We start from the raw sequence: 27,087 nt of genomic DNA, 5'->3' as shown, positions 1-27,087 counted from the left end.
TTAAAATTTATCCTTTTTGCTAGACTAGATGCCGAAATAAACTAATAAAATAACCACAGACCTATATATATTTTAGACTTAGAGTCTATATATCTAGTAATAGTATAGTAATAGTAATAATAATACTAAATTATACTAATACTATATATAATACTAATATATATTAGTATTAGTAGTAGATTAGTGACTGATTAGTCTGATTAGAATTTAGAATAATTTAGATGTATACACTAAAATACTAGAATCTATTCCATACAATCATTTCATTAATTTTCATAGACTCGATATATATTTATATTTATTATATATTATAATTATCCGAATCATTATGATTATTATTACACAATTACACATAGATGATAGTGTGACATACATTTTCACTAGTGTGACATACTCACATAGATTTGATTGATTATCACTATCATAGATCTATCTAGATCATTAGTTATCATTAGAGATGATTAGTAGATCTATCTAAATCTAGATTAGTATTAGTTATTTAGTACTATTACTACTAATAGTAATAGGCCTACTAATAATATAATTATTAGTAGTAATAAACTAATATACTAGACTCTATATAGGATCTATAATTCTATATACTACTAATAGAATTAGCCTAGAGACGATATAGATATAGAGAGAGCCGGTCTAGACTCTTTTCAAAGAGCTAGAATTCTAGATTTAATCTGATTAATCACAATGGAAGTGGTTCCTCTTCATAAGCATTTAGAATATACCGAAAAATGTGTTCAAATTTTAAACACATATTGGCCAAGATCAACAGCGGCAAGGTAAACAAACATTACCCTAACTCTAACCCACTGGTCATCAAAAAAATTATTTAACTTGCATAACCTCTGCTCGGTGTTTTGATAAGCACAAATATCTAGATCTAAGTCAGGTCACATTGTCATTGACCAAAAATGGAATTGTTTTTAATATATACTTCAGACTATCGCCACAGTGATCACACATTATCCACACATTATTCATTTGCAATTTTAAAAGAAGGTAAAAAATCCTGTAATTGTGACAAACTCTAAATGCTTGAAACAAGAGGGATGCTCTCAGCCTAGTTTTCAAGTTATCACATCTCTCATTATTTCCAATGGCCGTTGCCGCCCCCTTTATACCACACTTATAAGCCCACCTTTTTTCCCCACCTTATCAGCTTTGATCCCCCCCCCCCCCCCCCAAGCTAGCATGACAACTTATCTTTGTGACCAAGATTGGCATTTAGGGGGTTGTCCATTTATTTCACCAACAGTTTGTTAGTCTGCCAACCCATTTGGACATCTTAAAGCCCGCTTCCTGCCTTCCATCAATCATTGGGTATGCATCTCTTTTGACATTTGGTAGCATCCAGCTCCTTTTCCTTTCTTGCTTGAAAGAGTAGGTGTGCGATTTCTAATCTACATTTCTTCTTCATGTTCATACTGATGTTTTAGGATTTTTGTGTTGAGTGACCTAGGGCCTATATTTGATTGGTTCTCCGTCAATATGGCATAAATTTTATTTATGTATAAATATATTTACCATGTGCATTTCTTATGTGCGTAGGAAAAAATTCAATTACTATTTTAACATAATTAATAACAACATGTTGAGTGTTGACATTTTCTTCTTTCTGTATTGCTTGGTTTATTATCAGCCCCCTTCTCAATAGTGACCTTAATACCTCCCATTTTGTAATTGTCAGATTTATTTCATCTCATTGACTCAAATTGTAGGCCTATTGTATTGTGTGATTCTATGTGCCAGTCTGATTAACTGTTAAGGCACTAGATTACACCCTATCTGTTTGGTGACAAATTTTAACTCTTGGTTTTATTTACAGCCCGTTGGCTGGTTCTTGACATCAACTACGCTCATAATCTAGGCTCTTAACCTGATTTATAGATTTCTTGTTCCTACACCTAGGTTGTTACATCTTCCTAGACTAGTTTGATCACTTGATCCTACTTTGAACAATCTCAACTCTGTGACTGGAGGAAGGAATCTCTAGATCATCACGCTTCTAGAACTATACTGTAGTAGCTTCACCTGCTCTTTAAAGGTTGCTAAGTAAATAGTGGTTGCTCTAATATCGAGACCTGTGGGTGTGGTTTCTTAAAAGTACACATTTGACCTCTTAGTGGGTATAGTTTTAATGAACTTATTAAAATATATGGTATCGTCATTAATGGGTCCCCATGCAACCTGTTGTTAGTAATGAGCTCCCATGTGACCTTTAACTGGAATTAGATCATAGATCAGTGTTTCAAGCTGTGCTGACATGTTTATCCAGTGGTAAACTGGTACTTAGTCATACTTCGTGGTCAGCTGGTAACTCAAGAAAAAGTGTCAACTACACACCGTCTACGTGACCTTATATACCATTCTTAAGGAAAATCAATCCTGCCATCACAATAAGTTAAAAATATTGTGTCCCAAGACCAATACTTGTCTCACACCCATACTGATCCCTTATAGCTCATACTAACAGGCTTGACAAGCCTACAGTATCTAAGGCAGAAGAACCGCCACTAAGAAAGCAATAATTGGCATTGGAACAACCAAACTAAGTTATAAAAACAATTGGGCACACATTCTAGCAGCCATTGAAGATAATTTAATTTTCTTATTTATTTATTTATAAATTACTTTGTGTAATTGTCACTTCCCCGCTAGTGTTATCCCTTCCCCATTTCAAGTTTTTTATTCATAACATCTTTTTATATAGTAAAATTAAAGTAATTCCCCCTTGCATTTAGTTTAAGTTATCTTGTGTCTGTTTCCCAGATCTTAATGTGTGCTGGTCTTTGGCTCACTGTAAGAACAAGGCCATCCCTAATGCAATATTTAATTTAATCAAGTCAATGTCATAGTCATGCACAGATGTCTTCATCTCATTATAAAAAATTTTCACAAAGCTTATAACAACTCACTCTGTCTGTTTGGGTGGAATCTTGTACACATTTCTTCCACTTCCCAATCTTGTACACCGTATTTCTTCCATTTTCCAATCTTGTACACCTTATTTCTTCCATTTCCCAATCTTGTACACCTTATTTCTTCCACCTTCCAATCTTGTACACCTTATTTCTTCCACTTTCCAATTTTGTACACCTTATTTCTTCCATTTCCCAAACTTGTACACCTTATTTACCTTATTTCTTCCATTTTCCAATCTTGTACACCTTATTTCTTCCACTTCCCAATCTTGTACACCTTATTGCTTCCACTTCCCAATCTTGTACACCTTATTGCTTCCACTTCCCAATCTTGTACACCTTATTGCTTCCAAATCCTATTATAATATTGAATCTTCTTCTTTGTTCTTCTCATTTTTGAGGGTTCAGATCAGTAATCCTATAGAACCACCCAGTGGTCTCCAGATCAGGCAGTTCTTCTTCTATAGGAGGGTTTGGGGCCAGAGCCTTGTTCAGGCTTCTTGATAGAGAATGCAGCTTTGAAGGACATGGTCTTTATGGAGAGCTTGTCCCCCATTGTGCTGAATGGCAGAGGAGGATCTAAGTCTAAGTAAGTAAGGCATTTCAGAATGTGACGAAAGTAGGAAAGTTAACAGGCATTTGAGAACATGCATCATTACCATGCAGCTTTAACTCTTTCTCTCCGTAATTATTTTCCATGATCCGACAGAATTATTCATTTTGTTCATTTTGTTCATTTCTCATTCACTTCACTGTTATAATTAAATTTCTAGAACTTTGTTATCAAAAAATGTTTTATTTAGTATATAATTGAAGGGAAATGCATGCTCTTTTTATGTGACACAAATTAACATTTATAAAAAGACACAAATTAATTTGATGGGGTCAAATCAACGATGGTATCGTCATATAGGAGAGAAAGAGTTAATCAGAAGGTGAACAACTCAGTGCTGAACAAAGATTGCTGGAAGTTTAGACATATAACTTGCAACATGTCTGCTACACATTAATCACATCTACAACTAAAACACAATAATCATTCCCTTAAGTCTTTGATCAATCACAATGCTAGCTTTAGATGAATAAATATAGGCTACACTTTAAAATAGTTAATTGTTTCTTGGATATTTTGATTTCAGACTTTATAAAAATGGAGTGATCGAATTTCAGTGTTAAGACTTAATGATTATGTTTTTCTTCCTCTATACAGTAATAATTCCCTTAACCTTTTTCTCTTTGCTGTTAAAAAAAAAGTTTTTTTCCTCCACCTCTATTTCCCCCTCCTTGTTCTACGTTCACAATAGTAACTAGTTGTTTAGTGAAATCAGATTTACTCAACAACCATCTCAATGTGTAGGCTAATGTGGGACTGGAAAGTGCTGCCATCTGAATAACTTCAGTTTTGTTTATCTTACAGAGAACACAGTCTTGCTAAATCTTGTGATCATATGCCCATTTCATTAGCTTTCATTACGAAGCCTTCAGAAGTCATTGGCTATAGTAGGATATCATCAGTCCAAGGAATCAAGAATGCTTGTCTTATTGAGTCTGGTACACCATGTTTGAATCTATCCTATGTTTGTCTTATTGAGTCTGGTACACCATGTTGAATCTATCCAATGTTTGTCTTAGTGAGTCTGGTACATCATGTTTGAATCTATCCAATGTTTGTCTTAGTGAGTCTGGTACACCATGTTTGAATCTATCCAATGTTTGTCTTAGTGATTCTGGTACACCATGTTTGAATATATCCAATGTTTGTCTTTTTGTTCCCATATTTTGTTGTTTTATTTCTTTAAGTTAGTGCTCTAATCAAGACTTAGTTTAACATGGGTTGCAAGTAAATTACTTCATTGTTTTCAGTTATCATTGACGAATCATTAAGAGGTAAAGGTCTTGGAAGAATTCTTATGAAGCTAACAGAAGATTTTGCTAAGTCAAGGTTTGTAACCTTTAAAAAATGTACTGAGTATTGAAGCAGAGACAGAACATGGGTAAAGAATGTGTGTGTGTGTGTGTGTGACTGTATAATTTAAATTATATTTTACACCAACATTTTTATAAACATCTATTATGTTAAGTATTGTCTTTCACTAATGGGTGCTCTGGATGAGGGATAAAGTGCTTAGCTTTCAAACTGAAGGATCACAAGTTTGAAGACTGTTACTGGAGTCAAGATTTTTAGAATGTACTTGAGTCGAGCCACTTCTAATGGTTACCCTACAAGTGTTGGAGAAGTAAAGATGGAAGGTTGTTGTGTCACATGAAACCCTTGTCAAGTGGTGGGGATGTAAAGTTGGAAGGTTGTTGTGTTACATGACACCCTTGTCAAGTGGTGGGGAAGTAAAGATGGAAGGTTGTTGTGTCACATGACACCCTTGTCAAGTGGTGGGGACGTAAAGTTGGAAGGTTGTTGTGTCACATGACACCCTTGTCAAGTGGTGGGGAAGTAAAGATGGAAGATTGTTATGTTACATGACACCCTTGGCAAGTGTTGGCCATAGAAACATATCAGCTTTACATCATCTGCCATTTGCTCCCCATTGATTGCAAGGTCTGAAAGGTGTACCTTTGTCCTTCACTCTAGTACTGAACAGCAAATACTGTTCTTGCTGAAAGAACTGAGACACAAAACAAAAAAGTTTTGTTTTCATTGACATCTGCTTTGAACACAATCCAACCTTGTCAGTGATCTATCTACAAGTTTCAAGCTAACAGGGAAAACCATTCTCATGAGTAATACACTATCCCTGTTGATTGTGATCTTACACTATCCTTGTTGATTGTGATCTTCTCAAATAAAAGGCAAGTAATACACTACCCTTGTTGATTGTGATCTTCTAAAATAAAAGGCAAGTAATACACTATCCTTGTTGATTGTGATCTTCTCAAATAAAAGGCAAGTAATACACTATCCTTGTTGATTGTGATCTTCTAAAATAAAAGGCAAGTAATACACTATCCTTGTTGATTGTGATCTTCTAAAATAAAAGGCAATCACAAAACAATAAATTGCTATCAAACAAAATTTTAATTTTCAATATCCAATAAATGACAGAAATCCCACCCTTAGATTTTACTAACTACCTCTGTATCTTGATCAGTGTCTATACAAGAAGCTTTGAAAATGTAACATTTTATGTACTTTAGACCACTACTTTTCTGGTTCCCTGTCATTTCATCCCCAGTCACTTCATCCCCTGGTCATTTCATCCCCCGGTCCGGTCATTTCATCCCCGGTCATTTCATCTCCTGGTCATTTCATCCCCTGATATTTTCATCATCTGATCATTTTATTTAACAAATAGTAATTGTAAAAATCATGAAATGAGCAATATTTAATATACTCATTTTTTATTTAAATGACAAAAAGTGTAACACGTTAGATAAGAATAAAATTAAATGCCATTAAAAACTATAAAAATTAAAAATGTATAAATATAGAGGTAAGGTAAAAAAAAGTGTTGCTGTGTTCATACACACAAATAAGATAGATATGCTATCGATTGTAAGTACAGAAGACGATCCATCGATTCATATTGCTGAACAATGTTTGTTATTCTCTTGCCAGTGATGCATATTTCTTCCTTGGACGTGCCAGCCTAGCTTGTAAAATTGATGCCTTGTGCAACTGACTATCCTTACGTAGACCATCTGGAAATGTCCATGGTCATACTTCCACCACACCTTGGCCTTTGATGATAAGTTATCAGCAGCACGGTCATACTTATTCTAATCGCACTTCTATCTCTCAAATGATTTTCACTACTTCCACCAAACCTTGGCCTTTGATCATTACGTCATGCGCAGGATAATATTACATCCCCCACATCTAATAGAAGCGCTATAGCTAAGTGTACACACCCAGATTTACAATATAAGATTTCTCATTAAGAATGCAAAGAAGAAGAGTAAACACTATAAACGCATTAGTAACATAACAAAAAGTGTCAAAAAGCATTCTACACAATCATATTTATATATTAGATGAAATGAGGGGTTAAGCCTTAACAGCACAATTAAACAATGAAATAGAAAAATATTTCATTGGGGATGAAATGAACAGTCACCACTTTTTAAAATGTATTTATTTCCCTTAACCAAAGTTTTAAAAAGTAAAACTAAATAGTGCATGGTCACAACTACTTTTTGTGGAATGTACTCAGCATTTTCTGGATTATACTCACCCTTAGCACCACAATTTCTTCTCTCACTGAGATAGAACTGAAAGATTTGAACATGTCTTATTTCATTCAGGGTATTTCAGGGTCATTATCCCAGACTTATCTACTTGATCATGAAGCATTGATTCTTGTTGTAGACAACTGTTTTTATGGTTTAAAGTTATACAGTTGCATAGTCTCAATGGTTATAATAATAGTGCTGAACACAAACAAACATTAGAATCAAATATCACATTATGCAGACGTATATAAACCTATTTGTACTTATTAGCGATGGGAAACATACCAAACTCGAAACTCAAGACCGAACTTTAAAACTGATTGGTAAGAACCAAACTGAACAAACTGTCCTTACCTTAACCGAACTGAATCAAGATTTCGCAATATTCTTATAAGGAAAAAAAAAGTTTCAACGAGATTTGAGTTATTTTTACTGCTTGGAAAATTCTCCTGCTGTCTTGAGCTGGCCGTGTCCTTGACATCTTGTGTGCACATCTTTTCTGCATCAGACTAAGTGTGTCCTACACTTTAATGTTTGTGCTTAATGAAATGAGAGACTGAAAGAGACAAAAAGAAGACTCAGAATGTAGAAGCTACCAGTTTGTAAGAGACTTTGATCTTTTTTGTGGAGCATGAAAGTAAGCCAACATGTCTGATTTTTATAGAGCTGTTTGTGGCTAATTTTAAAGAATGTTAGGTTAAACAGAAATATGAAATCAAAAACATAAACCAATATGGTAGCATTCTTAGTCTGAGACGTGAAAAAAAGATTGCTAAGTAATGCCTAGAGATTAGAGGATTGATGAGAATTACCAAGAAGAGACAAGAAATAAGTTGACCTGTTATAGAGTTGCTCACATTTAAGTAGTGAATTGAAGCCTTTTTCGAGGGAGAAGGCATTAAAAAAGTGGGTTACTATCAGTGATGGAAATAAGAATGAGTTGAAGTCGCCACCCTTTTTCGCATGACAATTAGAAATCTCAAATTAAGAGCAGCAGAGTAGGCTATGAAATGTTTTCTATGGCCGCTGGCATATCTGATAGGCATACTACTCGACTGTTGGTACTTATTTGTGGTTCGAAAAGAAATTTTAAAAACACATAAGAGATAGCTGCTTTGAGGAGCTAACATGTTCCCACCACTGGCCAAGACAAAATGTTCAAAAGTTTCTGATATCATGGAGGATGTTTCTCTTCTTTGGGAGAAACTAGTGGGAGTGACTACTGATATTGCCAGAAGTATGGCTGGATGTCATAGTGAACTGGCAGCAAGAGTTATTAGACTAAGAAAATTGTCAAGTCAAACAGAACCTCTGTGGCAAAGTGTTGAATCAGAATTATTTGATGAATTGTTTTACACTGTAATTATTAGGACAGTTGAACTGTTTGAACGAAGAAATTGAAATGAACATTATTACAGGTACTTAGTATTTACTATTACCTAATTTCATAACATTGAACCAAACTTTAGATTGAACCAAACTTTAGATTGAACCAAACCCGAAAAAGTGGGATTCCCATCTCTAATATTTCTATGTTTTCTGTGTGTTCAGTTAATTTTGTTAACACTTGGCATTTATTACTTCTCAGTTGTAGGGTGAGATTTAGAAAATTGATCAGCTGATTGAAGTACATCTAAGAGATTGGCCCACTTCTAGGAGAAGAATTGGGAAGATTGTTTTCAAAACTGTACCACTGTCATAGGGAGAGATAGACCATAGAAACAAAACTTGTTGTAGTTAGAGGCTAGAGTAGTCAATCTTTGGGCTATGTGTCTGATGTTATTCGGCCACAGATGAGATGACACTAACACCATGCAGACACAATTTTTTGTATTCATACACATCTATCAGTAGCAGATTAAAGAATGGTGACAATGTTTGTATTTAATCTGTTTAATTTAATGGCAAACTTATATACATGTTTTTGTTCCATTGAATCAGACCTCTAATGAAATGTTGTGTTGTTTAGATTAGGTATCAAGTCTGTTTATCTGAGTACTCTAGATCAAGAAGGTTTTTATAGTAAACTTGGCTACGTTCCTTGTAAGCCTGTCATTAGCCTAGGAGATAATGCTGACAAAGTCTCCAAAGAAATGGTAAAGTATTTTTAATGAAATGTGATTTGACCTTTAGCATAGGGAAAAGCTGCTATGTGTTCTCTGTCTATCAGGTTTAGATGTCAAAAACTACAATATCACTTTACCGTCACCTTCTTTCTGCTTAAATACATGCATTGGCTAGTTTTGGTATTCTGAGCACTGAGTATTCTGATGGTTTTGACATTAAATATGATTCTTTTCTTTTCCAATATATTTCAACACAAACAAGACATTTGTGCTTTATGACATTGATCATTTCTTTTCTTCATCTTGCTTCACATGGGAACATGTGCTATTTATGGTCTTCTGAAGGCATATTCTTTTGTTTTAATTGAGCCTATACATTTTCATTTTAAAACTAAATGAAAAGTTGTTGAGTTCCTTTGCATCACATAGTGTTCTCACTCTTATTTCACTAACAACATTCAATTGTTCACTTGTTTTGTACAGGCCAAAAACAAAAGGACAAAATGAGTCAGTAATTTTTTTTCTCTCTAAAATTTCAGCTTCAGAAGTTTGCACGGCTGCAGCTGGACTTGGAATTGAATGGAACTACCAAAATTGAAGAGCAAGAAAATCAGCTGACTGCACAAGAGAATAGTCATACCAAGCACAATTCAGTGACTCAGCCAGATAGTTCCCAGGACTCATTTATACCTCCCCCACCCCCTCTCCCAGCACCTAAACCTACTGCCCATTCCTACAGCAGAGCTGTTTTGAGATTAAATCCTGAGAAAGTTGTGTGGATGAAAAAAGATATTTGAAACTAGCATGCATAAACTGCTCAACCATATTAACATCAATAAAAAAAAAAACTATGCTTACAAAGACTCAGAAAGACACAAGATAGATGAAAGGGACAATGCATTACTTCATGATCAATCACATAAATGAACATCTTCCCTGTTGATTACTGTTCAAATCTAGACTGGAGTAACAACAGAACTTATCTTCTTTACTTTAATTTAAAAGGCTACTGTAACATGCTTAATGTGCTATCGTTTAATATCATTTTAAGACAAAGTGTATCCTGAAATGTGATCTTCGGAGGCTGGGGAGAAACAGTTATGCTCGAGATCAATCTCAAATACGTACTAGTAATCAAACTTGAGCCTCATCAGTTTAGCAATCAGTAGGATTAATCATTTAATGCTAGGTAAACTTTTCAATACTGCCTGTATTGTTAGCTTCTAGATAGACTGTTGGACTTAAAGCATTTCGAAACAAAACATCAACAAATCACAATTTGTAATCTACAAGAGTTGTAGGCCTTGGTTTTCTTGTACCGGTATGTCTTAAGTTTATATTTTTGTTCTTCACCTATGCTCTACATTCTGCTTGACTACCCGATACTGACCACTTGTTAGTAGGACAGGACTATCTGATACTGACCACTTGTTAGTAGGACATGACTACCTGATACTGACCACTTATTAGTAGGACAGGACTATCTGATACTAACCACTTCTTAAGTAGGACATGACTACCTGATACTGACCAGATGTTAGTAGAACATACTAATAAAATAAATACTGATCACTGTACAATGATTTTGTATATGTAAGGGGAAAATGTCTAATTAAGGTATCAGTATCTAAGCAGCAAGTTTCTAATTCTGTCTATACTGTGATTCTGTTGAACTCTTACTATCACTGTTCCTTTTGTTTTGTGTGCTGTGCAGTAATATATTGAATTTGATTAATCTCTAGACTGACAAAATGTCTGTTGAAACATTAAACTCCGTCCATTTTGTTCAATTCAACTACAAAAGCTGTGATCTTTGCCATTTTGATTCATGTTTTTTTACTTCATTCTCATGTAGAGAGAGATTTTAAATTATTAATCGCATGTAGCAATTATGTCATTTTTCTTTTGATTAAATTGTACATTAAAAAAATATTGTCTTTTCATTTCTGCAAAGAACCTTATAAGTGCTGACTCCATTGAGCTACAATTATATGAAGTGCTGTAGTGGAACACTCATGTGACCAGCATCTGGTTGGTTTATAGCATTTGCAAGAAACTACAAGTCATTGTAATCATGCTTACACAGCATTTAATATATGTCACCCCCCTATTTAAAAAAGGAGAAAAATCTGACCCAGGAAACTACAGACCAGTATCACTTACCAGCATCACATGTAAAATCCTAGAACACATAATATGTAGCAACATCATAAACCACTTAGACAAACATAATGTCCTCACACCATACAAACATGGCTTTAGGAAATATAGATCATGTGAAACACAACTAATAGGACTAATTGATGATTTTTCAAAAGGTTTAGATAATAGTGAACAAATAGATGCTATCTTACTAGATTTTTCTAAGGCTTTTGACAAAGTTCACCACCATAGTTTGCTTAAAAAATTATAATATTTCTGAATTAATGGTCCACTGCATCAGTGGATTAAAGATTTTCTGATAGGGAGAGAACAAACTGTAATAATAAATGGCTCTAAATCAACACCAATAACAGTAAACTCAGGTGTACCTCAAGGAACCATCTTGGGTCCACTACTATTTTTAAATTTACATAAATGATTTACCAAATTGCATTACCGGTACTTCAGGAACAAAAGTCAGATTATTTGCAGACAATTGCATAATACACAGAACAATAAAAACAACACAAGACACAGATATTTTACAAAGAGAATTAGATGAATTACAGAAATGGGAATCAAATTGGAGCATGTCTTTCCACCCAGAAAAATGTCAGTTGTTAAGAGTAACAAAAAAACTAAAACAAATTAATTCCACTTATCTTATTCATGGCAAACCAGTAACTCAGACTAAAAACGCAAAATACCTAGGTGTTATAATAAATGAAAAACTGTCATGGAATCCACATATTGATGAAACTACAAAAAAATCAAACAAAGCATTAGGATTTATTAAAAGAAATTTCTATAAATCAAATAAGAACATAAAACTAAAATGTTATTTAACCTTGGTTAGGCCAATAATAGAATATGCATCCTCCGTTTGGGACCCCTCAACTCAAGAAAACAATAAGAAACTGGAACAGACACAAAATAGAGCAGTGAGATTCATAACAAACGAATATTCACATTTGACTAGAGTAACACCTTTAGTAAAATCACTAAATTTAGAAAGCCTTCAGGACAGAAGGCTCAAAAGTAAAGTAGCAATCATACATAAAACACTGAACCATAATCTTCAAATACAAAAACAAAATTTTATAAAATACTCTGAAAGACACAAAGATAAAGGCACATTCCTCGTCCCATATGCTAGGACAAATTTGTACAAATACTCCTTCTTCCCTAGTGCTATTAGAGCATGGAATGGGTTGCCTGAGCTAGCCAGGAAAACCAGTGACTTGGCAGAATTATGGTTAATATGCATGACTAAATGCACGACGCGTAGGACGTAATCATCTTCTTTTTTGAAGTAACGTCTGTATTATATAAGATAAGATTTATTTTTTTTCATAGGTCTGTGATTCACTGGTAGTCTTAAAAGGTCTAAACTAAAACCCACAGTGAATCGCTAAATGCAAAGAAATAATTGACAAAGAATCCAAGTTTTCATCTGAAATAATTCCTATTTTTACAAAGCTTATATCAACTCACTGTCTGTCTGGTCAAAAGTTTGTACACATTATAAATTAGTGCTAGCTACATATTATTTTGGGTTTTTGGCACATCGGTACAATTAAGGCCATGTCATGCCCTTAGAAGAAAAGATAAGAGTGGTGTTACTTAGCCACAATGTTGGATAGACAGCTAGTATGTTAGGAGAAAAGATAAAAGAGTGGTGGATAGACACTTCACACACTGATCCATACAAATAACAATAAATACAACCAGCAAATCTGAGCTACTTCATTGTTTACTTGTATACATCACAGAGCATTAGTTTCCATATGCAGCACCGGGTCAAAATTGATAATATCACAAGAGAACTGTGGTAAATCATAATATTCAAAGGATTTAGACAAATTCTATAAATGAAAACACTTTGAATAAACAGTTGACTAAAAAGGTTCTTAGTTCACCTCAATTGAAAAAGTTCTGGTTTGTAACAACAGCCATAGTACATGTCTAGTTCAATAGTGTTCTTTTTTATTTACAAAAAGAAAATGATGTTTAAAATTGTGTAGCGTTCACATATTTAATGTTTGATTCTAGAACTTATGGAAGTCTAGATGAACAAAAATCAAGAGTAAGAATGGTCTGTGTTTTCATCTAATTCAAGACGTAAGAGTTCCTGCTCCAAAGCAAACAAATGTTCATCTTCAGCTTCTGGTGCTATGTGCCTGAGGGCAGTAGCTAAATTTAGAATGTAGTCCTTGTTATGTCCACTTGGGCCAACTGATTCAAAGATTTGTTTGGCCATTTCATTTAGAGGAGCTGGACCAAGGTAGTAAGGATTGTCTTCTGTGCCAATATATAAAGTCAGTTGAAAAGGTGGTTCATGTTCTTCTCGTGGATAAAATGTGACTTCTGTCTGTATGTAGCCTCCTTTCTCTCTATGGTCAAGATGTTGCTTAACCTCATATATTTGATCTGTTGGAATTTTATAAGCAACACCCCAAACAGTTTCCTTGACAAAAGGGAAAAAAAGTATTACATTTCTGTTAAAGGAACTATTAATTATCACACAAATCTAACGGTCTTGCTAATTTTTAATAATGAGATTGGCAAGTAAATATCATTGCAGACCCTAAGCGTAATAGCATTTCATAGCACATAAGCATTATCATTTGAGACCAAAAACTGTCTAAATAAGTCCATTGATTTTGTTGAGCATCATTCAACTGATCTCATTGAATAGAACACTTAATGAGCAGGAAAATAAAATATCTCAAACTAAATCTTCAGACTGAAATTTCAAATTGTTTCCAATTAAAATCTTTGAGTTGCTATAAAATATATTTATTTGGAAATGTAAAATCTTAAATCAACACATATTTTCCATACTTCGCTAAAATGTGAAAGTATTGAATAAAAAACTACACTATATCAAACCTACTGATAGATTTTCTGATGGAACTAGAGTTGCAACTCTTCCAGGCTGTGGAGGTGAAAAGATCATTTTAGACATTGATGCTTGATAGACTTAATGAATTAAACTACAAACTAAATGTCCTATGCACTCTGGACAATCTTCTGTGACCTCAAGTTTGAGGCACACACCCCCCCCCCCCCACCTCAATTATATAGTAAAAGATAATGATGATAGATAAAAAGTTGGATCGAGAATGTTGACAATAAATATAATCAGCCTCTCCCCTTCAAACTTAAACCTTAAGATGTGCTGATAACTTTTCTTTAATGTATATTGTAAGCAGCCAAGACAGTCAGAAAGTATATTTATCAAGCATGTTCAAGGGGGAAATAATGAAATGGGGATGGTGGAAGAGAAATAGTAGGCACAATTCCTCAGTTTGGCATCACAAAAACTTTAGACTAGTCACAGTAATGAAGTTTTGACAACCCTTAAGAAATCAGCACTGTGTTTATCACATTGATCATTAAACCACTTTTTTTTTTCCTTTAAATATCCTGCCTTCACTGCACTTTCTTATTTGATTTTTGTGTGAATGATTCTATATCCAAAGTTATTTAGAGTATATATACTATAGAAATGTTCAACTAAACTCAATCATTCCAATGTAGATCAATGACTCTCATTAAAAAAAATAATAATAAGTTTTCAGTTATAGTGTTTACCTTTCCTGGTATGCCACGATGGTCTTCACTGCCTTGCCAGAAACGTCTACAATAACCACGAACATATCCAGTTAATTTTTTTTCATATGGAAAATCCACCTTCCATATAAGTGACCCATAGCCAAAAATCCACATTACAGTAGCATTGAAATGAGGTGACTTCTAGACTGAGACTAGCTTCAATGATTTCAACCCTAAATCTGGGAAAGAAAAAAAGTTCAAGATTGATAAATCTCAGTAATCTTTGGCCTTACTATCATTTTGACGAACTAAAACTTTTATTAAATTTGGACTAAATAGTCTATACTCGACATGTACTACTGCAAGATACCACTGTAAGTAAACAAAAAAATTCCCCTTTCAGACCTTGCTATCTATATAAGCGTATGGAGTCTCAAACATCTGTAATGTAAGACATATCTATATTTGAGTAGCCAGTTTCTTTCAGTAAAGCATTCTGAACTTTCTTTGCTTTATCTCATGTAAATGTATATTAAGCATTGTAATGTGGACATTTTATTGATGGGTTTAAGAGTGTTACAGTGAAAATAATCATATATACAAACTATTTCAACCTTAGTCTAGCAAGGGTATCAGCTAGTATTTACATATAGATAACTTGCATTACACACAAGCTATTCCAGTTGATTTGTTCCTAGGCTTTATATTGTATATTATGCCACATTATAACAATCCCCTAACATACTTTTTAAGCCAGTCAATCATTGTAACTGTTCAAAATGAAATGGCCAGCTCTTACTTCTCTCTCTGGAAACAATTTGGTTGTTTCTTTTACTCTATGCATCAATCATTTCTCTGACATAGACTTCATCTGAAACAACCCGCTTTATAACGCCCCCCCCCCCCAACAAACACACACACATGCTTTTGGCCATGAATTCTAATATCACTTTTAGTTAAAAATCTGCTCCCCCATGCCCCCACCCCTGCCACACAATTTTCATTACGAAAACAATTTATTAAACGTTGACAAAAACTACATACTAGTTCTATGTAATCAGTTAACAGTAGATAGCTCTCACACTCATTTACTAAAATTTCATTTTTCTGGCCTTTTGATTAGCAAAGTTCAAATTCAGTGCATCTATTCCTAAACTTTAAGCTGTTTCATGCTCAATGGAAAGAACATCAAGTGAAGCCAACTTACTTTGTGAAATAGAACTTCTGAAATAGTTTTGTATCAATAGCAACTTCGAGAATGACCGCTCTACTGAACAAACTGTCACAGGCAAAGTGAGAAATACCATGCCATTTTTAGAAAACTTCATGATAAAAGGTAGTTGTCTATGATTTTAAAAAGGCAAATTTCTTATTATACACAGAATAACTGTCTTTTTGGTAGGCTTCTTTTAAGGACTGCATCTCTGTACAACATTCATAGGTAATATCTGTGTAAGATGAGACTAGAAGAATGGTATCATCATATAACTCTTAGTGGTTTTACTTGAAATTGAGCAATAACAACTGAAACAAGTTGACAAAAAAATTTTATGCCCATAAAATCTGTCGGGCAATGACAATTTCGACTTCAAATATCTCTGCATTTTGAATTATCTCTTCACTGAAGAATCCATTGAAGTGAAAACTGGATCAACAATACAAGTTTGAAATATCTCAGAAGCCTCATTTTTACACTCTAAAAGTCATTTCTCAAATGACTTACTTCATTTAAGATCTTCTCAAGTTGATGCACAGCTTTATGTAGATCTTGCAGCTAATTTTCCAATATTTTTGACACAACGTTGATTACACTTACCAGTTTGTACTCAAAAGTATCGGTATACAGAAAAATAGTGCTGAATGTTTCTAATTTGACCCTAAGTGCTGCAGCTTTCAGTCTTCCATTGGGGAGCAGCAGATGCCTTGGCTGGCTTGGTCATGTTCACAGAATGCCACAAACAAGGTCAACTTCCACAAGACATTCTGTATGGTGATCTAACAGAAGACAGGAGAGCTGATGGTCGTCCACTTTTAAGGTATACTGATGTATGCCAACGCAACATGAAGCTTTTCAAAATCAACACAACCATTGGGAAAAAGAGGCAGTGGAGAGCAAGCGTAAAGGAAGGGTCTTGGATTGCAGATGGCATACACAATAGAAGTAGAAAGAAGAGTGAAAGTGCAACAGCACCTGGTGGTTATAGATGCCCAACCTGTGACTGCAGCTGTGTATCTAGGATTGGCCTTTTTAGTCACACAAGAATTTGCAAAGGGAAAAAATAATCTATAGAGATGTAAAATGCCACAGAGTGAGCATAAAACATGTACACTTTTTTTTTACCACAGGTGACGGAATCATTCAAGACCAAGTTAAAGTTATGGTTAGCACAGTTAACATCTAGTGTGTCTGCTTTTGTTTGCCTGATCACACTGTTCACTCAGATGCACCACCATAGCCCTGGCCTTGCATTTGATTTAATGAATTTGGTGATTTTATAATACTTGGGCTATTTGTTCAGCCAATTCTGCATATTTCTGGTTCTCACAAATATGAAAGCCTATAGGTTTATTAATGTACAGAGGAAGAAAAAAATGTCACCACCAACAGACAGTGTGATTTGGACTTACTTATACCGGTATATATATATATAAATCTTCTTTTCTTATCTTACAGATTAGAGATGTTACTTCAAAAAAGAAGATAATTACGTTCTATGCATTTCATGTCTCAATCTAGTCAAGCATGTTAATCAATGGCAAACTCTGATAAGTCGTTGGTTTTCCTAACTGATTCAGGCAACCCATTCCATTCTCTAATGACACTAGGAAAATAGAAGCACTTGTACGAATTCGTTCTAGTGTATGGACTACTAAGGAATAAGAAATGTGCCTCTCTTTGTGTCTTTCTGAGTATTTCATTAATACAGTGGCGTAGCTAGCTATGTGCAGGTGTTGCAGGCCACAAGGGGGCATCAAACTGAGGACAAACTTTCTCAGTAAAACTACACATTGTAATGACATAAAAAAAAAACAAAGACATTGATTGGTTTTGGTAGTTTGTTCTGTCTTACATTCTTTCTTAAATGAAATTAAATGTAAGCTGTAGACCAGCTTGAATTAGATTTTACAAGATTTGTTTAAATCTCTGAAGGCAACGCACTTTTACATTTTTTTTTGAAGCCTTACATGTTGTTACTTTATTGTTCATTTCACTGGTTACGGACACATTTATAATGGTGTTTTTTTTTAATTAGTAATGATCCAATCTCTTTTGTGGACCAGTGGGGGAGGGTGTATCTTGGAGAAGGTTTTCCAACCGCTCAGTAAACACAATCCTGCTAGAGTCGGGATTTGAACACAAGCCCCCTTGTAAGGTGGGTTTAGCCTCTCAGCGACACATCACTTGCTTGGAGGGAACTTGCGAAATTTGTCTGTGAGAGATTATCTGTAGAGAATCTAGGACATCATGCATTTTTTGAGTTTTCTCTTAAAGCAGAATCTGGCACTCCGTGGGCATCACGAACGAGTTGAAGAAGAATTTGCAGTACGAAATCAAAGAAATATCTTGGAGGGAAATTACAAGTGCTTTTTTTTTTGTGATGATACGCACCGGTATGGCATACCGGCACCTTTTTCCATGTGGGGAAAAAATTATTACTTTTCTTTGTATTTTAACATTTATTATTGATTTATTAGTAGTTAAAAGTTAGGCAATCCATCACTGAGTACCGGCTTTTTTTTTTTTTTTAAACAAAAAAAGCACTGGAAATTACTATCCAAGTATGATCCATTCCTGAGACACTAAATACGTACATGTCCCAACAAAATAAAAACAAATTGTATTGTATTGTAATATAACTGATCACGAAAACCAAAACTAAATCACATACAGAAAGTTTTAAAAGTTAAATATTTCTCGATTATTTTCCAAGGTACAAATAACATTTAAAATCTGGATCAAAATTTTATGGTACATTGTCATGCAGAACATCAAAGACGTATTGGCCACAAGAAAAAATTGCCAGGCTAAAAAAAGATGAAGATAGAATTTCTACTGATGGAAATACCTTCCTTGGACCGTATTGTTCATGAAATAATAACTCCATAATAACAACGTCATGATAAATATGAATTTTAGTCGCCTTTGTTGAATCCTCAGATGGAAATCAATCTCGATGGTTCTCTTAGTAACAGACAAAAACTAATTTTGTCTGGGGGCTTCAGGTAGGCTAATTGTCACAGTTTCTCCAGAAGTCTCTGAACTTTCAAAACAAGAAGCTATTGAGCTTTAGTTTTATATTTAAAAAATGTCAGTCCCTGAATATTGCTATCTTGATTCGCATATTTTTTTTACTATTGTGGTAAGTATGGCTACATGCCAGCGAAGCTTTTCAAAACTAACTTTGATGAAGTTATACTTACGATCAAAATGACAAATTTACGACTCACTAATCTGGCCATTTCGCCTATTGAACAAGACCTAGTGGAAAAAAACTTATTTCAATAAAATTATCGATAGTTTGCCGGCCAGAGATTCTTTGCGAAATAGCAATGCCTAAATAATGAATACACTTTATTTCAATACGGTATTCAATGTTTTAAAACGTTTTTTTTTTTGGGTGGTGGGCATTACGAGGAACTGCCGCTTAGAGCATCAAATACCCTAGCTACACCACTACATTATTTAATAGGTTTTGTTTTTCTATTTGGAAATTATCGTTCAGTGTTTTATGTATTAAAGCTACTTTACTTTTTTATTCTGCTGTCCTAAAGTGTTTCTAGTGATTTTACTAATGGTGTTACTCTAAAATTAGAATCAAATTTGAATTCATTTTTTATAAATCTTACTTCTCTATTTTGCATTTGTTGTAGTTTCTTAATTGTTTCTTGAGTTGAGAGATCCAAAACAGATGATGCATATCCTAATATTGGACTTTAAGGTTAAATAGCACTTTATTTTTATGTTCTTGTTTGATTTATAAAAATTTGGTATACATGTCTGAGGGCCGTGATGATTTTTTACCCTTCCATTTGATTCTAATTTTAGCTAGATCAAGTTTGTGCCACCCTCCCTCCATAGGAAAGGCTTTGACTCATTTTGAGAGTCAACCATGCATGACCATCATCATGGGGACGGGGAAAAATCAGGAGTAGGCTCTGGTAGAAAAGCTGTTGGTCCCAAAAAGTATCAACATTTAGGTTTACCATTCCTTGGGATATTATCATATATATTATATAAATATATAGTATAGATTATTAAATCTAGCTAGAATCTAGACTATTTTAACTCAATATCAGCCTAATCAGCCCTAATTGGCCTAATCAGCTATGACATGTTCATATTCATAGGGCGGGGGTAACTCATGCAGTACTGGCAGTAGCTCTGAACTTTTAGACTAGACAGAGTCTATAGTTTCTATATTGACTATATTATAATATTTTATTACATAGCTGCATCATAATGTCATAGCATAGGCATAGGCATAGCTAATTATAAATTAAATAAAAATTATTATTTATTGAATTATTCTAGAATCCTAAAGTTTATAAACTGACTAAATTACTCGTCTAATGAAGTAGAAACTTAAAGACCAACTGAAGAGGTTTATATCGAAATTGAGATAACTATTGATTATGATAGTAGATGGTATCAAATATAGTTCCTAAAAATTTGAGTTAAAAGAAATACATATTTATACTAGAAAAAGTCATTTGAAAGTGTAAAAAAATTAACGAGATTAGAAATGGCTCTGTCATGGCCGAAAGCGGAAGTGACGTTATAGTATGGAAATCACGGAAAAATGTCGAGCTCAAGACACTAGATCTAGCTAGACCGCCTAGAGGATTCTAGATCTTGTTTTTTGTTATTAAGACCAACTTAACGTAGACAATTTAGTCTTATTACTAGATTGTAACTAGATATGGATTTAGATATCTAATAATAGATTTTTAGCTACATATATTTTTTTTTACTAGTCTTAGTTTAGATGTAGATCTAAATCTAGTCGTAGATCTAAATCTAATTTAGTATAAATAAATTACTATAAAAATAAATACAAAAAACAATAATATAGGAATATAAAAATATAGTCTTATGACTTATATAGTGACTAGCCTAGGCCATAGGGCTAGGTCACTTCACTAGTGGTCTGTAATATTAATATATAGATTCTATGTCCTGGGGAAGGTTCTGTCTAAATCTTTAGTTACTTTAGTTGGTCTATAAAAAATAATAATAATAAAATCTAGACTTACTAAACTCTTTCATCATTAGACTCCAAGAATTATAAGAATTAAGATAGATCTACTATAGACCTTTATAGTATATAATCTAGTTATATTCTAGTAAAGTAGCACTAGATTCCTCTAGGCTGATATTAATGTTCATATTATTTACTATTATTATAGCTTTTATATAGCGCTACTTTCATGCTTATAACATGCTCAGAGCGCTTTGGTCCAATCTCATTTGTGGACCAGTGGAGGGGAGGGGGTATCTAGGAGTTGGTTTTCCGTGCTGCCTTTAGGCGCTCAGTAAACGCAACTCCGCCCGAGTCCGGTGTCGAACCTTGAGCCCCCTTCTAGGTAGCCAAGTTCAAGCGCACTTAGCCTCTCGACCACGCTTCCCACCAATATTCATTTAATATTACTTAATTTTTCATTTATGTATCTATTACTAAATATATATATAAATATATTTTATTTTATTTTATTGTAGAAACCTGACATTGGCTAAAAGATGATCTGACGCGTCCAACAGTGGATGGCTGCCTGATTGTGTGTTATGCCAGCTGGACTGTTATTTTATAAGACTGTTGAGCATCTTTTACTTATGAATCTAAAAGCTGATGCTATGACACTCAATGGCTTAGAAGAAATCCTGTCAGTTTTATATGGTTATGACAATAATCTTTAATAAATAAGTCTTATACAAGGACAATAAAGATTATTATTACTATTATCATATTTTCAGTTGGTTTGTTTTAAGCTAACGTAGTCTTATATTTTTAGAATTAACAAATTTGTTACATTTTCTTGATAAATACTCAAAAGTGAAAAAATTATTCTTTTGGATAAATTTCAACTTTGTGGGACATGCCCTTTATATTTAATGCAAACATAAAGTTATAAGGCATTATCTTCGATTCCGAAGATTAAGGATGAATGCAGCATTTCTCTTGGTCACACGAACCCAGTTGCAACTTGTATATTTTGTCATATCTAATTCATTATACAGACAAACCAGTGGTTTCTATGGCATATAGGAAAGCAGATTGCATTTGAAAGAAACAACTGAAAAGCTCTGACGAGCTTGCTAAAGACAGACGCAGACGACGAAAAAAAATTAAATTATTATAAATGCGGAATGCATAGTTTGTTTATATTTATAAATTAGTTAATGAAATGTAAATATTTCCAGTAAGACACTGTTTACAAAGATATTTTAAAGAAAATTTAGCACCCAAAAGTTATTTAGCCAGATAAATAATTTAATATTAGAACTTGAAATATTTAATAGCTTGAACCTAACTGATCAAATATATTACCTAAGCTGTTTCTGCTCTTATTATCTTATTTAAATTAAAGTATTCTGATAATATTCTTAATAGTTATAATGTTGTTTTTTTTTTGGACAATAAAGATATTTATTATTATTATTACTTTGAAAATATGTTAATATAAGAAAAAATAAAAGTGAACTATTAGTTAGCAATTCTGCTTTATAACAGCATTAGGAAAAACAAATTGAGCTCTTCATCGCTATCAGCTTTTCATTGAGCTAACTGCTTCCAATATGGGGATTACTCTTAAATTTTTAAATCATATAAGTTAAGGAAGCTGAATTTGTACTTAGTGTGCAAGTAACTATCAAGCTTTGACTTGTTTCTCCCCACCCCATCTCTACACACAATTACACATTATCATTCCAAGGGCATTTGAATAAGTGAATTCCATTAGTCAAGGAGCTGTTTCTGCAAACCATAGTTTCTAGCATATAGATCTATTTTACTATCATCGTTATCAGAACGAAAAATACCGGTAATTGAAAGAATTGGTGATTAAAAAACAATTGCAGGTGTACTGCACGATATGGTGGACAGAAACATTGTGTTGTGGTCAAATACTGGGTACGCATGAATGGATCTAAGTTAAACCGGCTTGCTAATTGTGATTAGCTTACACTCATAGTCATACAAAACCACACGTGGACTGTAACAAGAGGTATAGTAGACTGATCCACGTTGTACGGTGGACTAAAACTCGATACTAGTACGCTTGATTGGATCTAGGCTAATCCGGCGAACATTAATTCGCTTACCTCTAAATTTAGTAGCGTGACCTAGTTTCCATACTATGACGTCACGGACCAGTGTAGTGAGGGAGAAAGACATCTCGAATGGCTACGAGACTAAGACTTTTTAGTGTCCCTAAAACCCACATTAAAACGCTAATATCTCATTAACGGCTGAAAAGTTATAGAAAATATTTTGCATACACGTTTTTTTAAGCATTATATTACAGAAAACAAGTATTAAAACGGTTTCTGTGATTGACCCCAAAACCTCTTCAGTTGGTCTTTAAAGGGTAACTCCGATGGTTTTGACAATTTTTGATATAATATGTGTTTTGATTTATAGATAATGAATATATTATTCTTTTTTTTTTATTTGCAAGAATAACTTAGTAATTGATGTTTTTGTGACATAATTTTTCTGCGCATCCAAAACAGTCAGATTTTCACTGAATTTCTGTGTGACGTCACGACGGTGCACTCAAATCCTATAGATACTCATTGATAGGGAGGCAAAAAAGAAATTATCTTTGATAAAAAAAAATTTTCGTTATTACATCATTAAAATACTTTAAAAGAAATTTCTAATGGTGTATAAATTATGACTGTATGTTTGACCGTAATAAAATTATGATTTTTTTGTGCTGTTTCGACCTAACATTGGTTGACATGGAAAAAGTGATGAGAGAGCTTGACGCTGGCTCAGCCGGCGAGACACACCCCCAAGGTCAAAAGTTAAAAAGTTGGAATTGAGTTTCGTAGACGATAGATCTACTTATTAAATAAGAAATTTAATAGTAGATCTAGTATTCGTAGTAAATTTCTAGCTCACAAATCTGATTTCATTTATATTTATGAACTTCAGTTGTTTAAAATGTCTCAGTAGTATCATTAATTGAATTCTTTGGCCTGGAAATCCAATGTATTGTTGGTACTGCACCTGGTATTAACTTCAATTTTTTTTTAAATGCCATTTCCACAGCAATGAAGTTGCTGAAACAGCTTCTCTCAAAATGGTTTGAGCACAAACAGGAATTAGCTAATGCCTTTGTAAAATATTTGCTCTTCAGGCGAATAAATTTTCCCTTTAAAACTTCATCTCTTGGAAACAAATGAAAAGAGACACTAATTTCTGTATCAGCATACTTGCTGATTTTATCTTTGTGATTGGAACTACTGCAACAAGCTGAAGAACAATATTTAATTTTCTTCAAGTAGAAATAGAGGTTTATAAACAATGACCGATTATAAATCAACGTGGAGACTAGATCTAGCTGTGAAGCGTAACAATAAATGCGATCCGATAGGTCTAGATCTAGACTAGAGAGTTTATCGGTTATATAGGTCTAGATCTATATTTAGCCAGCACCTTCGTGACATCACGTTTTTAAAAACTAAAAACATCTCGCAGAACCCCGTTTTTTGGGGGGCGTGGAGAATTTTCTGTCTAATTTATTAAATATAAAATTTTCCGAGCATTTAAATAAAAAATGATATAATGTTTACTATTACAACTTTTTACGCAGAATTTAAATATGTCAATAACTAAAATTTGAAAAACTATCGGAGTTTCCCTTTAAGACTCTAATCTAGATATCTAGATCTAGAATCTAGTCCTACTACGGTCTAGATGTAGATCTAGTAGTAGACTACTAGATGTAGTAGTAGTAGTCTAAGAATTTTTAAGAAACAAATGTCAAATGAGACAAATGAACGAACGGAACGGGGATTTTGAGTCTAAATTACCCAATTTACAAAAAGTGCCTGTCTATTCGAATTCTAATTAAACCTAAATCTAGATCTATCATCTACTCAGTTAGTAACTAACGATCTAGAATCTAGATCTAGATTATTCTAGATTTAGATCTAGATTAGATCTACGATAGTGTTTCTTGTCATTCTTGATTATTTCTGATTTTTAAAATGTACTGTGTCCAAGTTTTTATAATGTCTAACTCAAGATTAGTAAAATGTATAACCTCTTTTAAAATGCAACAGAACTATTAATATATAGTAACGTCACATAGACTGTAACGTCACTATTTAGAGCAGTGGTTCCCAAACTTTTTTGTCTCGTAGACCCCTTGCCATGTTTTCTGATTTTCGGTAGACCCCCTGCTTAACTTATATTGCATTTTTGCACATTCATAAACTAATTTTTTAAAACTAATTTCTAACAGCAGTGTATAAATTAATTAATTTGCCTCATGTATTATTGTACAAGTTTTCGCAAAGAGCATTTTCTCGGGTATTTCTTGACCTTTCACATTTGGCTCAAATATTGGTCCTGCGGAGCTGTTTTCACTAACAGGAGAAGAGGCAAAGTTGAGTTACTGGCGCCTAAACCAGTAAGCTTCGGGCAGGAGGAACTCATTAGCCTTGGCTAGCAGCCCACCTAGCAGAAGGAAAATAGAATTCAAACCTCTGCTGCTTTGCAGCTATACACCCAAACATGGGAAAGGTTTCGTGGGTCAGCCCTGGGGAAAAATATGGAGCTGAAGACCATTAGGTAGTTTGCAGCTTTAATGCTCGTCCCACCGATGTGCCCTTAAACTGTAGTGTTACTAAAAGAAATTTGTTTCATAATATCAGATGAAGGTTTGTGTAAAACAGTTTTTAAAACTACTTCAGTGTTTTATCTAGTGTTTTTCGTATTTGGCTATAGATATAGAGATCTTGTAAGACGCTCACAAACCACCATCTTTTCTATATGATGTTGAAGAAAAATTTTGTGAGTCTATTCTGACATTTTTTTCTCACTTTTATCTTTTTATCAGGGTGGCATCGTCTCAAATAATGCTCCAGTTTAATTGATTTCATATGGTTATAAAAAGGCTCATATTGTATGTGAGCTGGCGCTCCTAGATATAATTTTTATCTATTTTTATCTTTATTTTAATTTGTAGTTTATATAGGCCAGGGCTATGATGTTTGTAATTTAGTGTCTTTTTAGTTTATATAGTTCAGTGCTGAGTATTTTGTAGTTTCCGCTATTTATAACTTTCTGCTAGTTTTAGTCTTTTTCTGTTATTTGTGTTTTACTCGTAGAGGAAAAGTAGTTTTTAAAATAGCTAACTAGTCTTAAAGCTGTGGATGTACTTTCCTATTTTTTGTCCCTGGTTAGTTCTGCTTATTTTTTACTTTGACATTAGTGTTGGATTGGTTGTTATTTTTTTAATTTCAGTTTATGTGCAGGTCTGTAAACGGTATAGGGCCTCCATATGAGTTTAGAATAGAAATAACTTTTTATCTTCCTTTTTGTATTTTTGTAAAATTTAATTTTTAAGATTCTCTTTTTAATGCTGTTTAATTTGGTATATAATGTTGTGTAGTCCGTGTCTTTAGTAATTAGCTAGATTTTATTATAGCGTACGGCTAGGTACAAATTAGGGAAATTAGTAGTCCAGTTTAGTTTTAGGTAATTAGCGTGACATCATGCTCTCCGATATGTTCGCGCTGACCAGTTATAGCTAGCTCCGGAACCACGTTGAGCTCTCTTTTGTCTTGACCAGTGGTCAGTGCTGACAGTGGTGCCGTTATAGTTATTTAATTGTAGTGTAAATTTCAGCTGGGACCGCCTGCTATAATTCCTGTCGTTATTGCTACTGTCGTTATTTCTACTGCCTAACTGTGCGGTAGTACTGCCTAACTGCTTTTACTGCTGCCATAGCTGCCGTAGTACTTATAGCTGTTGTTTTATTGCTGCTGTACAGCTGTCATTATTTCTGTGTAGTAGCTTACGGCTATAGTTCTCCCAAATAGCTGCTTTATTTGTTAAATTCGGTTCGGTAGGGTTGATTAGTTGTTTAGTAGTGTGTATATTTAGTTTTTGCTTATTTCTAAGTTTATTTCCATTTTCGTACTCACATATATTTTTATTACTGTTGTTTTGGTTTCATGTAAATAA

General features: G+C 33.8%; 2 protein-coding genes and 1 long non-coding RNA gene across 14 annotated transcripts; 2 read left to right on the top strand and 1 right to left on the bottom strand.

The window, feature by feature from the left end:
• Positions 1 to 52: 52 nt before the first annotated feature.
• Positions 53 to 10,635, top strand: LOC106072440 (N-alpha-acetyltransferase 80-like). Of its 3 annotated transcripts, none has more exons than XM_013232816.2 (6): positions 53 to 96; positions 613 to 794; positions 4,354 to 4,487; positions 4,800 to 4,878; positions 9,091 to 9,217; positions 9,727 to 10,635. In XM_013232816.2, exons 2-6 carry the CDS (start codon positions 703 to 705, stop codon positions 9,982 to 9,984), a joined length of 690 nt encoding a protein of 229 aa, XP_013088270.2. In that variant the 5' UTR covers positions 53 to 96; positions 613 to 702; the 3' UTR covers positions 9,985 to 10,635. The 3 variants fall into 3 exon arrangements, with proteins under 3 accessions (XP_013088270.2, XP_013088271.2, XP_013088269.2); XM_013232817.2 differs by lacking the exon at positions 53 to 96 and adding an exon at positions 3,338 to 3,525 and having other exon boundaries at positions 114 to 794; XM_013232815.2 differs by lacking the exon at positions 53 to 96 and having other exon boundaries at positions 316 to 794.
• A 2,429-nt stretch (positions 10,636 to 13,064) lies between these two features.
• On the bottom strand, positions 13,065 to 25,050 carry LOC106072442 (putative glutathione-specific gamma-glutamylcyclotransferase 2). Of its 10 annotated transcripts, none has more exons than XM_013232819.2 (5): positions 24,927 to 25,047; positions 19,736 to 19,820; positions 14,927 to 15,126; positions 14,226 to 14,267; positions 13,065 to 13,796 (listed from the first exon to the last, which is right to left on the bottom strand). In XM_013232819.2, exons 3-5 carry the CDS (start codon positions 15,059 to 15,061, stop codon positions 13,410 to 13,412), a joined length of 564 nt encoding a protein of 187 aa, XP_013088273.2. In that variant the 5' UTR covers positions 15,062 to 15,126; positions 19,736 to 19,820; positions 24,927 to 25,047; the 3' UTR covers positions 13,065 to 13,409. The 10 variants fall into 10 exon arrangements, with proteins under 10 accessions (XP_013088273.2, XP_055880588.1, XP_055880586.1 ...); XM_056024613.1 differs by lacking the exon at positions 19,736 to 19,820 and adding an exon at positions 19,310 to 19,367 and having other exon boundaries at positions 24,927 to 25,043; XM_056024611.1 differs by having other exon boundaries at positions 19,736 to 19,809; positions 24,927 to 25,042.
• On the top strand, positions 20,475 to 21,848 carry LOC129925247 (uncharacterized). Its single transcript, XR_008777075.1, has 2 exons — positions 20,475 to 20,798; positions 21,606 to 21,848. It is a non-coding gene; the product is annotated as an uncharacterized LOC129925247 (long non-coding RNA).
• Positions 25,051 to 27,087: the final 2,037 nt, after the last annotated feature.

The sequence above is a fragment of the Biomphalaria glabrata genome, chromosome 3 (assembly GCF_947242115.1).
Source record: "Biomphalaria glabrata chromosome 3, xgBioGlab47.1, whole genome shotgun sequence".
Lineage (NCBI taxonomy): Eukaryota > Metazoa > Mollusca > Gastropoda > Planorbidae > Biomphalaria > Biomphalaria glabrata.
This window is presented reverse-complemented; position numbering and strand designations above follow the sequence as displayed.

Excerpts from the sequence above, each read along its gene's own strand:
- LOC106072442 (XM_013232818.2), bottom strand. The coding sequence starts at position 15,061 with ATGTGGATTTTTGGCTATGGGTCACTTATATGGAAGGTGGATTTTCCA. Across the intron at positions 14,268-14,926 it reads ATCGTGGCATACCAGGAAAG|CCTGGAAGAGTTGCAACTCT; the intron begins GTAAACACTATA and ends TCACCTCCACAG. Across the intron at positions 13,797-14,225 it reads TTCCATCAGAAAATCTATCA|GAAACTGTTTGGGGTGTTGC; the intron begins GTAGGTTTGATA and ends CCTTTTGTCAAG.
- LOC106072440 (XM_013232816.2), top strand. The coding sequence starts at position 703 with ATGGAAGTGGTTCCTCTTCATAAGCATTTAGAATATACCGAAAAATGT. Across the intron at positions 4,488-4,799 it reads TGCTTGTCTTATTGAGTCTG|TTATCATTGACGAATCATTA; the intron begins GTACACCATGTT and ends CATTGTTTTCAG. Across the intron at positions 9,218-9,726 it reads ACAAAGTCTCCAAAGAAATG|CTTCAGAAGTTTGCACGGCT; the intron begins GTAAAGTATTTT and ends CTAAAATTTCAG.